The sequence below is a fragment of the Neomonachus schauinslandi genome, chromosome 12 (assembly GCF_002201575.2).
Source record: "Neomonachus schauinslandi chromosome 12, ASM220157v2, whole genome shotgun sequence".
Lineage (NCBI taxonomy): Eukaryota > Metazoa > Chordata > Mammalia > Carnivora > Phocidae > Neomonachus > Neomonachus schauinslandi.
The window spans coordinates 4,499,398-4,512,978 of NC_058414.1; the positions used below are offsets into that span (position 1 = coordinate 4,499,398).

At 52.9% G+C, this 13,581-nt stretch overlaps 1 protein-coding gene across 1 annotated transcript in view; it reads right to left on the reverse strand.

The window, feature by feature from the left end:
• Positions 1 to 11,286, reverse strand: part of DDC (dopa decarboxylase) — a 62,690-nt gene extending 51,404 nt beyond the window's left edge. The window contains exons 1-3 of the mRNA XM_021703696.1: positions 11,086 to 11,286; positions 8,130 to 8,243; positions 5,785 to 5,904 (exon numbers count right to left, since the gene is read on the reverse strand). Coding sequence (XP_021559371.1) covers positions 5,785 to 5,904; positions 8,130 to 8,243; positions 11,086 to 11,286 — 435 coding nt within the window. The remainder of the gene's footprint in view (positions 1 to 5,784; positions 5,905 to 8,129; positions 8,244 to 11,085) is intronic.
• Positions 11,287 to 13,581: the final 2,295 nt, after the last annotated feature.

Here is a 13,581-nt window from a genome sequence, read left to right on the forward strand (position 1 = left end):
TTTTTCTTAAAAGGGGAATCTGAAGCTGCAAAGCTGATTGCCCTGCACGTAGGAAGCGGATTCCGCCTCACTATGCCTGCCCCTATAATTTGCGAAATAACTGTGTTTTTTAATTCTGTCATCATCAGGTGGGAAATGGATGCCCAGCAAGAGAGGAACTAACTTGGTCCAGGTGAGCAGCTAGCAAGTGGCAGGGATAGCAGGGAGTCCCAGCTGCCTTCCAGGCGGGGGGGGTCCCCACATGTATGGCCATGTCCCCCCTTCCCACTGCTCATGATCACCACTGCTCACGATCACTGCATCTTAAGTAAATCCTAGAAGAAACCCAGGAGCGGGACAGTATTAACATTAGAAAGGAAAAAAATAAAAGAAGGTAGATTTTGGTCGAGTATGAGAGATTTGTAAGATTTTAGGGTTTTTGCAGAGAAATATACAAGAAAATCATTAGATCAACCTCCCCCGTTAACATTTCATCTTCCTTTCCCTTCAGCGATCCTGATTTCCTCTTCTATTTTACCATTTCGATGCTTTTACTCATTCTTCTAAGCCAACACATATCCTACAGGGAGGAGGGTGAAGTTTGAACATAAATACATTGACTCGGCAGTTTTGTAGCTCAAATGCATGGACTCAAGTATACACGATACGATCTTCTTAATTTGGCCTGTGAGGTGGGTTTTGCACTTCTTCAGGCCATCTTGTCTTGAGTAATCACTGTAGAAGTGGTATTAGAACAAAGGTTCTGGACGTGGGCTTCGTGACCGTGCGGGGCTGTCTGGGGCCTCACAGATTGTTGCGATCAGCCTTGTCCGCTGGGAAGGGTGGGCTTCCTGCTGTGAATAGACACCGTTGCCTGCGCTCATACAGCAAAGTGAAGAAACAGGGCTGGCAAGGCTAAATGGGCCATCACAGGGAATCCAAGCTCCCTGAGGGCAGGCACTGGACCTCCCACTCCAGTGGCCTGGGCTTCCTCCTGTGCCCTACAGTGTGTGTGTCCTGGATCCGCTGGCTCATTCCTTCTCATCAGAAGTGAACCAGGAGAAGCTTCCCAAAAGACACAGCTTCTGAGTGCTGGGATCATCTGCCTTGTTCGGTCCCCAACACCCACGTGGGATTGCAGCCCCCTCCCTACCTCCCACCCTCTGCCTGTGGCCTTGACCCCCAAAGATCTGTTCTCCCCTGAACCACTTGCTAAGGAAAGGCTTTGAATCGCCATGCTAATTCATTATGGGGTTTGCCTCTCCGCTCTGTCCATGTGCTGAGACAAAGCTCCCATCCTTCACCCAGCCAAAAGTGATTGAACCCATACAATGCCCAACGAAAGAATGAAATCCTCAGTGGAGTCTCCAGAGCTCAGGGGCTTCCAGGCAGCCCACAGGCTCCGGCCCTGAAGTCAGATTCAGGCAGATTTCCGGCCCTTTGTGGAAAGCTGAGCTGAGCTTTGCCCGGGAGAGAGGAGCAGGGGGTCTGTTCTGGAACTGAGGCTGTGTAATGACATCTTAGCTTTACTGCAGCAGGGACAAAGGTTGCCATGGCAAGCCGGCTACGAAGCAGAAGGAAATGCTGGTGACAAGTGACTCAGGGGCCAGAACCGCCCTTTCCTCCTCTGGGTGTTTCAAGGGTTACCACACACACGGCGAGCAATTGGCTTTTCTTCCACAAGAGCTTTCAAACCCAATTAAGAGACCATTTTCCGGCCCGGTTTGTCCAGCTCAGAGGATGACTTGCCATTTGACTCTGTTGCCCGTCACCGTGCTGACGTCTAGAAGCTGGGACTATGGCCTGGAGGGGTGCAGCGTCCCTCCACAGCTCTGGCCCCGCGGCGGTCACCAGGCCGTGGTGCTGTCTGGGTCTCACAGATTGCAGACAATCAGCCTCGTCAGCTGGGCAGGGTGGGCTTCCTGCTGCAGACAGACACGGTTGTATGTGCTCATACAGCAACACGGAGGGACCTGGGCTCGAAGAAGGATTTGACCCCAGGGGCCAAGAGATGCCAGGATGATTCCCGACTGATGCTGGGGCGGCCGGTGCCTCTGCAAAATGGGATTGTCTTTAAAGTAAGGATAATTGCAAGATGAACCTCTGGATACTCTAACCCAAACCAAGAGTCACAGATGAGCTGGTGGAATTTGTCCTTGCCTTGCCTCTAGTTAGCTTGCGCTCTTGGGCACGATACACTCCCTTTCTTGGCTCCAGGTTCCTCAGCGATGAGAAGTCATTGATAATGCAGTCAACCCTCATAACTATTTGCAGGTTGAAAGAAGATCGCATGAAGCACTAGGAATAAGCCTAGCCCAGAGAGGGCATTCAGTAAAAAGTCACTGTTGATATAAAGGGCATGCCTGAGATTATGGGGTATTTGTAAGATTTTTGAGAAGCATCAAATTAGAAGAATCATCTCGGCCGGCTGAAAAGAGCCGAATGCGAAATTGTTTTAGTCGTAAGATCCAATGACCCAGAAACACTCTTTTTATTTTTGTGGGTTTTTTTTTTTTTGACTTTTTGTGGAGCATGAACAGTGGATATGGTCTTAATTCAGAGAGCCTCAGCAGGAAGGCGATAATTTCCTTAGAAGATCGTTGCACTTGCCCTAAATGGTATCCTCTGAGATGTTATTTATAAAGGGGAAAATCTGATACAATGTATGTCATGTATTATTTACATAAACTGTGACGCATCGTAGAAGATAATGCAATAATATCCTCAAAGGATGGGAAATGCTCCCAACAAAATAGTGGGTAAAATACCATCCAGAAAATATTGTATTATCCCAATCTTGTATATACATACACACACACACACACACATGCAAGGACTGAAATAATACCAGAAGTCTGCCCCAAAACGGTCCTGTATCTTTTCCATTTTTACTGTCAAGTTCTGCTTTTCTCTATCTTTTTTTTTTTTTTTTTTTTTTTTTTTGGTCAGAGAGAGCGAGAGCACAAGCAGGGGGAACAGGAGAGGGAGAAGCAGACTCCCTGTTGAGCAGGGAGCCCATTTCGGGGCTCTATCCCAGGACCCTGGGATCATGACCAGAGCCGAAGGCAGACACTTAACCGACTGATGCCCCCAGGAGCCCCATGGGTCTGGTTTTCATGAGTGAAAAGGGGACGACACTTTTGTAAAGAGGAATAGCAGAACCAAAGTGGATCTTGAAGGGATAAACGGGCAATGTGGAAAATGGAAACTGGTGTGGAGACAACGATGAGCAATTCCCTCCAAAACAGAGAGGAGAAAATGACCAAAAAAGGAAAATAACCTAAGAAAGCTGGAAATGACAGGAGAGGTGGCCGCCTTGTGGAAAATGGAAGGTCCTGGAAAACCCACAAAGGGCTTTTGGGAGGGCGGCCCACAGTGACAGGTGCAGCAGAAGCAAGACTTCCCCGGGGCGGTGGGGGGGAAGAAGGAGCTGAGTCTGGGTTAATAGGGCTCACCCAACAGGGGGCGGAAAGGGGTGGGGGGCACTCAGAGTGAATGGGACAGATGAGAAAAGTGGATCTGGGCACACTGTGTGGAATTACAAAGGAAAAGTAAAGTCTGCCGCCAGCATCCAGGTGGCCGGGAGTGTGAGCTCTCCCCAGACCTGGAACTGAGTCAAGTAGGATTCAAAGCCAAAGTCCCCTCCCCGAAACTCTGCTCTCCTTCTGCCCCCCTGCGGCCGCCTGCTCTTCTGTCAGTACCCGGACTCTGCCCTTCCTTAGAGGAGGGACCGCTGTGGTGGCCTCTGGAGAACCAGGTCGGCTGTTCTGGAGTTTGCAGAGCCGCCAACCTCTTCTTCCAAGGTGAGGAGCAGGGGAGGGGCGCAACCTCCCTCCCTGAGGCCAGCAGGTACATGACAGCCTCGCCCTGGGTCCAGGGAGCTGAAATAGTTTGCCCTTGTGAGGAAATCCTTGTTCTACTGTGTTCACGTTTAAGGCTGGCTCACGGCCTCAAACTGAAACCTGCTCAGAATCAGTGTCGGAGGATGGAAGTTTCGAGAACCAGAGACGGGAAGGCAGGAGAGGACAGAGGGAAGGGCTCCGAGCCTGGCCATGGTGGCCTGTTGGCCACCAAGAAGTCAGCCAGCAGTCCCAGCACGTGGCTCTTCGGAGTGACCTGAGCTGGGCCCAGGAATGCCCCTTCCTGAGCGAAGACCTGTCGAGTCCAAGCTCGAGGGGTCGGGTCTAGGACTCCCTCCGTGACTCTGACGCAAAGTGCGTGCAGTTGGCCAAATAAGGCCTCCCAAAGATGTCCAGGTCTTAATCCCAAAGCTGTGAGTGTTTACGTGGAGACAGGGATCTTGCCGATGTGACTAAGAGCCGTGACACAGGATTATCTTGGATTATTTGAGGGGGCCCCTGAAAGTGGAGAACCTTCCTCATCTGTAGTCAGAGGGAGACGTGACTGAGAAAGAGGGGTCAGAGAGATGGAACGCTGTGGGCTTTGGAGATGGAGAAGGGGCCATGGCCCAGCACTGTGGGAAGCTTCCAGAAACTAGAAAAGGCAAGGCAAGATGCTCGCCTGGAGCTTCCCGGGTGTCAGACACCTGAGCTACAGAATTGTAAGATGATAGGTTTGTGCTGTTTGTTTGTTTTTCTGATTTTATTTATTTATTTGTCAGAGAAAGAGAGAGAGAGCACAAGCAAGGGGGAGGGGCAGAGGCAGAGGGAGAAGCAGGCTCCCAGCTGAGCAGGGAGCCTGATGCGGGGCTCGATCCCAGGACCCTGAGATCATGACCTGAGCTGAAGGCAGAGGCTTAATGACTGAGCCACCCAGGCGCCCCAGGTTTGTGCTGTTTTAAGCCACCAAAATCTGCAGCAACAGCAACAGAAAACGGACACACGGAAGTCAGAAGCCCTGGTCTGGGTGAGCAGCAGGCCAGCACCGGGCAGTGGGGGCTTGCTTCCTACTTGACTTTGGCCACACCAGCCAGGTGATGGCACACAATCCGGGCCTCAGCACTTTCACTGGCCCATGGGCAGATTAACAGTTGCTTTAACTGAGTCCCGGAGCCTTTAAATTCAACGGTGCTTTCCCAATTTCAGTGTCATATACTTGACACCAGAAAAATGATGTCAAGGAGGGTGGTGGGTTCAACAGAGCCCATCGTGCATGCTGGGAAATAGAAAGAGCACAAAGCCCACATTTCCTTGGTGCATTTGTCCGGAGGCTCCCGGTGGGAAGTGACTGTCCCTGGTGCCTGACTTGTCCCTGACAATGCCTGGGACATCATTGCTGTCAACAACACACGTCCAAAGAAGAGAATGAATGACACGGTGCGTAGAAAAGGCAGCAACGTCAAGTGACCTTGGTTCTCATTGACATAGAACTTTCTAGAAGCTGTGGAAGGACTCTGTCACAGTTGCGCTCCCTGCTCGAAGGACAGTGATCAGGGTGGTGGCAGTCACGGCTCTGCAGTCAGACAGATGTAGGCTCAGAGCCCAGCTCTAGAACTTACCAGCAGGGGGCTGGGGGGGCTGGTGAGCCAGTCACCCCACGGCTCTGCACCTCAGTGCCCTTGCCTGTCAAATGATGTTAAAATGGCCCCTAATTCCTAGTCTTTTGTAGAATTAAACGAATTAATGTGCAAAGTGCTCAGGCGCCACTTTGATCTATGGAGCGTGGGGGAGGGAGGGACAGAGAGCGCCAGGACCCAAATCCAGATCCAGAGGCTTCCTGACTGCTTGTTCCCCAGAAGGACACACAGGAAGCTCAAGCACCTCTTTTTTTTCCACCTGCCACTATGGCCCTGGGACGTCACCCTCAGCATCCCGGGAAGCTGAACACCCCTCCCCTGCTGCTTACCTGGATCACTCCGCCCCCTTCTCCCACTTGCCCCGCCAAAAATGCCTCTGGCAGCTTCAGCATCTTCCCCAGCCAGTCCATCATCACGGTCTCCAGCTCTGTGCACGCCGGACTCGCGGCCTAGCGGGGAGGGAAGCCCGGAATCAGCCACCTGCTGGCGTGTCATGGACGGGTACGCTCTGTCACTTAGGATCTCAGCATCAATTTCATACAAAGGCTTAAACATTTGCAAAAGGCCCATCCCTGGGTAGGGTTAATGTGATGGCATGCTCTCCCACCCGGGGGTCCCAGGGAGCAGCATCGGCTGAGACTTGTCCTCCCCCCACTCCCCTCTTACCCACCGAGTGGGCACAGCCACAGGACCCCTCGCTCTGGAAGCTCTGAAGCAATAGGGGGGGCCACTCTGGGCACGTGCTGTGCGGCGTGCTTAGCACACATGCCATCCCTCTTCTTTCTCGCCCTCGAAGAACTGAGGGAACCACAGTCCCCAGATCCCAGATCTGCCCCAGGAGGGACGGTGACCTCCCCATCCCCATCTCTAGAGGCTGGTGTCAAAACAAGGGCCGGGTCTTGCAGGACTTGGGCAGCAGCAGGAGGGTTTACTCTTCCACTGAACCTCAGATTAAAATCTCCCAGCCCCAGAGGCTGTTCAAACGCCTGAAATGAGCTGAAAGGAGTTTCAGACCTGTGCCCTTTGAGCAGGACTCGTGGGAGAATGGCCGGGATGGAAGGCACAGCCCAGAATGACCCCAGTGCACTGGGCTGCGCTCCACCAGCACCACATGCAGCCCCATCTAGCCACATCCGTGTATATACAGAAGGATCTAGAAAGACACACTGGTGGATTCTCCTATATAGTCACAAGTGAGAGCAGCAGTGAGACTGGACGCAGTCCGGGAGGTGGGTTCCAGGTGGCCCGAATCCCCTGGGAGCCCCCGGGGCAGGTCGCTGACCTCGCCTTTTATGGGCTCGAGATGGTGCTCTGCAATCTTGGACGCTCCTCTGTCATCGCACAGGGGCGAGGACAGGTTGGCTTGGTCCCCACCCAAGGATGCACACCAGCCCATGATGCATGGCTGGTAAGAACGAGCAGAATGTTCTCCCTGCTAGTCTGCCCTGGGGGAGGGTCCTACCCCATCCTAGCCAAGACCAGCTCCAGGCGTGGGAACTGCACTCACTATTAGGAACCCATGTCTTGGCCAGCACAGCCGAGGGGCAGGGAGGCAGCCCTCCCAGGCTCCAGAGAAATCAGAGTGTCTGCAGAAAGAACAGACATCATGGGATAGATGCCGAGTCACCCCGAAGGGACAGGATGGCTCTGGACTAGCCGAGCTAGCTCATGAAAGAAAGTGTCCTTCAGAAAGGGGTGCTCAGCAAAGACAAAGGGAGGAGGTGACCGAGGCCACCCTGTCCGTGTTCATGCTGCTCTCGGCACCTGGCAGAGAGCAGTTCAGAGAGCCATGGCAGGGAGCCTGGAATGACCCCCCCCCCAACCCTTCCTGGGAGGCTGACTCTGTCCCCCAGCAACTCCGGACAGACAGACGGACAGATGGAAGTCTCGGTCTAAAGAGCAAGCGAGGCAGGTTGGGGGGAGCTGGGAGATGCTGGGTCCCGCTGCTCGGCACTAAGCATTCATAAACCGACACCTCCTTCACCTGCCTTGGGTCCTGGGGCAGCACGAGTCAGCACTTTGGACCCAGGAGGCCCTGGGATCCCCGATGCTGTTGGCAGGCCATCGCTCTACTTCTGAGGGCTCTGCATTGAGGGAGGAGGGAATCCCTCCAGTAGCACTGGGCCTGGGAGCAGGGAGCCACACAGAGGAGCCAAGCCTGGCCGCTCCTCTGGTATTTTATCCCCAGATGAGGTGGCGCCAGGACGTCTGGCGGGGGGGCAGGAGTTGGCCCCATTTCCAGAGCCGCCTGCCCCGCATCACTCCATGTGGGTGATGGGCGGGGGCCTCTCCAGGCTGCGGACAGGTGGAATGAGCCCCGGGCAGCTGCAGAGTATGTAGAAATCCTCTGGAATGCTCGGGAGGAATGCAGACGCCCAGGCGTGGGCTGCAGAAACTCCAGGGCCTTGGCTGTGATTTTAATTCATACCGAGTACCTCTAAAAGAAGAAGTGCTGCTATGCAGAACTGGGCTCTTTTCCAGAAAGGAAACCTTCTCTCATTCTATCTCCAGGAATTCCAAGTTCCCTTACGAGGCACTCTCTCCAAGGCTGAGTCCTTCTCCCTTCCCACAGATGCCACCACCACCTGCTCAGGTTCTGTGGGCACAGGAGCCCTGTCCCCACGGCAGCATCTCCCACCATTGCCAGGATCCCCCAGGGTCGCCCCGAGCTCACCCAGGAGAAGCCGATGCAGCCGATGGCCCCACACAGTATGTCTGCAAGCAGGGCTGGGTACGAGTTGGCCGTGGGGAAGTAGGCGAAGAAGTAGGGGTTGTGCCAATGGGTCACCTGTGTGGAGACACTGGGGTGTGAGGGAGCCCAGCCCCGCGTGGGGAGGACCCAGGTCCCCTCTGCTTGCCGACACGGCAGGTGAGGTCTTGAAAAAGCAACACTGTATCTTATATCCTGGTTAGGTGCACTTGGCAGAGAAAGAGCAACAACAGAGGCCCATCTCCCTGGTTAGAAGCCTCGTTTTCCTAAAACTGCTCTAAAAAAGTAAAATCCATATTAGAAAAGAAAAACCAAACCCGATTTCACAGATTCTTCAGCTGGTCTTCCTGCCACCAACTCAATCTCTTATGCAAGTCACCCCTCCAGCAACCCTAGCTCCATCACCCCCCACATCCCTCCTCTCTTCTGTCCCCAGCCTTGCTGTGGGGGGGGCCCAGGCTGGGGCAGCAGTGGGGCCACACCGGGGTGTCAGGGGGCAGGGAGCAGATGTGCAAGGACATGCCCGGTTAGGGAGGCAGGGGCCCGGCAAGCCCGCTGGGAATGGGAAAGCAGGACTGGCTGGGAACATCTCAGAGTCTGGGAAGAAGATGGGGGAGGGGAGAAAATGGGGGGAGGAGTGGCTGTTGACCAGACTGTCAGGAGGGAACAGAATAAATAAAGCATTTAAGACACCCTCCTCGGGGCGCCTGGGTGGCTCAGTCATTAAGCGTCTGCCTTCGGCTCAGGTCATGATCCCAGGGTCCCGGGATCGAGCCCCGTATCGGGCTCCCTGCTCAGCAGGGAGCCTGCTTCTCCCTCTCCCGCTCCCCCTGCTTGTGTTCCCTCTCTCCTTGTGTCTCTCTCTGTCAAATAAATAAATAAAATCTTAAAAAAAGAAAAAAAAAGACACCCTCCGCCCCTGGGCAGTGGAGGTATTCTTGCCAACACGCCTCATTTTCATGGTCTGGAGAAAAATGCGAATACATCTTTAATAAACTAGTTACAAACTGTCCATTGGGCCCCATGTGGCACAAAAGACCACCCTGGTTGTGAAGGTAGCCGACTGGGAGTCTCTGAGAACTGGGAGCGGTCCTGGGGACTTAAGACCAGTCCTGCTCCCGCCACAGTCACCCCCCACCCCAGGTTGAGGGCGGGGAGCCAGCATGGATGCTCCTGGAGCACTGAGCAGGGGAGGGATGGACACATACTACAGAAACCCAGGGAGGACCAGGAGATTCGGTCTGGGGTGGGGGCAGGGGTGGCCAGGAGCTTGTGGGGACCAAGAAGGAGGGGGCAATGGTCTGGAGAGAGCTAGAAGCTCAGCACAGTCCCAGCCTGGGGCGCTCAGGCAAGAGAGGCTGCTGGTGGAGCTGAAAGGGGTATAGGGAATGGCAGGTCCAGTGTCTAGGGCCTACAAGATACTTTTAGGGGCCCAGAAAATATTTTAATTTCTTTGAAGAATCAGAAGGAAGAAGTAAACATTCAGGTCCAGGGAAAAAAAGTAATCTAATGCTAATACATTCATGTCCATGTCAGTGCCTTCGCAAATTATAAATTCCCATATTTCTAAGGAGGAAGGGGCCCATGGGAGTGCGAGTGGGCCCCTAAAGGCCCCTCACTGTGTCCCCTCCCTGCTTGCCCTGACACCTGGCGAAGGACAGGAGTGATTCTCCACTGGGGATCCCTGCACCTTTGCTTTCACGCTCAACTGATGCTCACACCACACTCGAGATGGATATTCCTGCGCTCACTCCACATACCTGCAGACAGGAGCCCCGAGAGCTCATCTACTGTCCCTTGCAACCCACCCAGGGACCCAGGGACCCAGGACCGTGCACATCCCAGCGCAGCTCTGCACACTGAATGCCCCCTTCTCACACCGCCAGAAAACTCCAAATTCTATTGTCTCCCACATCCCCCCGTTATGGAGGGCATGTTTCTGCTCCCCAAATTCCTATGTTGAAGCCCTAGCCCACACTGTAATGACATTAGGAGTGGGGTGTGAGGGATGCCCAGAGGCGGCCGTCCACAAGCCAGGCTGAGAATCCTTACCAGGAACCAAATCTGCTGGCACCTTGATCTCACACTCCCAATCTCGGGACTATGAGAAGCAAATAAATGTCTGTGGTCTGAGCCACCCAGGCCCAGAGTGTTTTACCACCCCCTCTGCCTGACATTTAACCACACCTCGCCTGGAAGGGCTTAGTGCCGTAGTGCGGAGTGACTCAGTGTGTTTGCACAACCTCAAAGGCGAGAACGAGAATCCACCACTTCGCTCCAAGCCCAAATGTCAAGGGAAACCCCTGGGAGATGGAAAGTGAGCAGCAGGTCTGAAAGAGGCATTCTGGTCTGGAGGCACAGCCCTGCCCCAGCTCGGTGGCCCCATGACTCAGTGGCTTCAGATAAAGAGGTCTGCCTCCATGGACAGAATCTGCACAGAAGCAGGGTCACACACCCCCCCCCCATTCTCAAGTAAAATAAATAATTTCCTCCAGGCATGCAATTTGCCTTGCTAAACACAAGAATGTTAGAAATGTGCTTGCTTTATTTTGAGCAAGGAACTTACTTGAAACAAATCACCAGGGGTCTATGTCCCCCAAAGGTCCTATGAGGGCTCACGCATGTACCAGGGGCTCAGGGTGGGGCCTGACCTGGGGATCTATGGAGGAAAGCATACTCATTGCCCTGGGAGTCCACACAATCCGGGGTGCAGTCCTGGCCCCATCACTTACTAGCTGTGTGACCTCAGGCTGAACACCTAACCTCTCTGGGCCTCCGTTGGCTCACCAGCAAGGTGGCCGTGAGGACCTATGCCTAGCATAGGACTCCACCTAGCATAACACGTGTGACCTGCCCAATTCCCAGTAGGTGCCACCTTAATGCTAACCCTTCTGTCTCGCAGCCTTGGGTCCAGACTTACCCCTGGCATGATTATCTTCTCAACATCGTTGAGGATGTCCTCAAATGTGTCTGGCTCCTCGGGGGCAGTGGTGGGGATCAGGGGCCGCAGGTAGCCGGGCTCCACATCGGGGTAGACCTGGCGCCCCTCGATGCCTTCCAAGTAGTCAGCCACAAAATCCACCATCTCTTTCCCTCTCATTCGGAATTCACTGGAGTTCATGGTGGCAGAACCTTCACAGTGAGAGAAAATAAATCAGTTAGCAAATATGACAACCTCTAAACTGGACTGGGGCAGTTACCAGCGAACTGACTGCTGGGGCCACCCGGGCGGTGATGGAAATACCCAGATCCCAGGTCGGGAGCACCTCCCTCCATGTCTGGGTGGATGGAAGCACCACTGATTTTGGACACATAAGTCCCACGCTCAACATACCATTGGCCAACTACTCTCATCTTACCATCTGCATCAGTGAATGGGGCTAGAAGCACACACTTCTTGTCCTGGTCCATCCCAACCCTCATGACAAACACTGACCAAGTCCTGCCTTGCCCCTCACTAGCTGCTGGACAGAGACAGGCAAGCATAACCCTCTGAGCCTCTGTGCCCACAGGAGAGCTGAAGGTGACAAAGCCGATTCCTCAGGAAAGTGTGGAGGTGAACTCACATGGTGAGTGTCAAGCGCTCAGTCAGTCCAGAGCCCGGAGTGCATAACCTCCCGCCAGCTTGTGTCTGCTTCCTTTCGATTCCATCCCAGCTGGGACCACACCCCTGCGTGCAACCTGCGTCCCAGACCCAGCGCTTTCCTTCCTCATGACATCAGGAAGATGCAGGTGATTCTGGTTACTTGGGGCAGTTAGGGTCCATAAAGGCTCCTTGGACACCACAGCATTCCCCGGGGGAAATGCAGGGTGAGGATCCAGAATCTCTGGTCACAGATAGGTCAACCAATCAGTACACAATATTGTTGTAATTTTTTAAAGACGCTTTATTTGATATTCATAATTAAGTTTGGACTCATGGCCAACTGCACGATAACTCATGCCAGGAAGCTTCTCCAACACCTGTGTTTTCTCCCTAAGGCACATCATACAGTGTGCTTCAGATTTTATTTTATTTATGGTCAGGAAAGCGCCACAAGTATGGATTTCGGGATCACAAACGAATTTTAGCAGGTAGGTGAATTTGCACGTAGGAGATCTGTGAATAAGAAGAACTGGCTGTATTTTTGAAAGAGGGAACTGGGACAATGCAAAGAAAGGTATTCACCTGGAATCCCACCACTCAGAATTCTGATGCATGTCCTTCCAGAATGCTTCCTGTATTTGTAAGGGACCACTGGGTGCTAAGCAAGGGGTGCATTTTTGAATTCTTCCCACAGTTCAAAGCTTCATAATTCGCGATTGACTTTTCCATGGGGATACGTGCTGGGTGGGGGGTGATTCTACACCTTCTGTACGTAACACAGGTGATGAATTTGGTGTTGGAATGCCAGCACATCTTCCATCGATTCCCATTGTCCCTGCTGGGTTTCTGTGGAGTTTTTTCAACCATATTTATGAGGTAAAAGGTATTAAAGAGAAACGGTTCACCAGACACTTGTTAAACACAACAAGAAGATTTTATTCAAGACTATTGCAACAGGGGAGGGAGACTGACTTTAGCTCCCAATGCAACAGGGGAAGGTGGGGATTCATAGCCAACAGGTAGGGTAGAGAGTAGATGGAACATGACTCAGAGCAACTTGGTTGGGGGTCCAGGGTAGGGAAAGAAGAGCTCGACTGGATATCAAGGGTAGAGCCTTTCCTGATGAGCTGGCTGGCAGGATTCTTCGCCAAACCCGGGCTCAGCATGCCAAATTGAGTGTGAATGAAGATGGCTCACAGAAGCAGGACTGAAGTTTGCCCAAGGAGGGCGTCTTGGCAGAGGTGAGCCAGTCTGAGGATGCCTTTCCAGGTCTCGGTGCTCTCTCCAGTCTCCAGGATGCTTTCCTCAGACCGCTCCCTGGTACATGAGTTAGATGTTTCCAGGTTGCTTCAAGATCGATTGGTAGAGCAAACCCTCAACTCTGTGTTATTGTCTGGGGATACATTTTGCATCTAGTGAATGCATGAGTCACAGCAACTGGGACATAAAGTACTCTAAGTTGTAGCAACAGTGAATGCAAAAAACCTGTGATCGCTGGAGTCCCCATTTGTGCTTATAAGCTCAGGGCCAAGGAGTGCTCTGCTTCTCATCCAGGATATCACAGCCAGACTTTCCAAAGGCTCTTAGCGCAAAGCCCCAAAGCTTTATCGGCATAACTTCTGGTTTGTAATTCCCTGGGGAATTATAACTGATTTGGGAATATTTCCATTTGAAACTGATTTTTCATTCAGAGTGACTGATTATTTCAAATTTTGCACAGAGAGTAAACCTTGCTTATTACAACCCCCAAATCAAAGTATTTCAAGTTGACGTGATTCAAATGCAACTAAAACTGTATGGATTTGCAGGTCTTTTTTTGCTAGCTTGCTT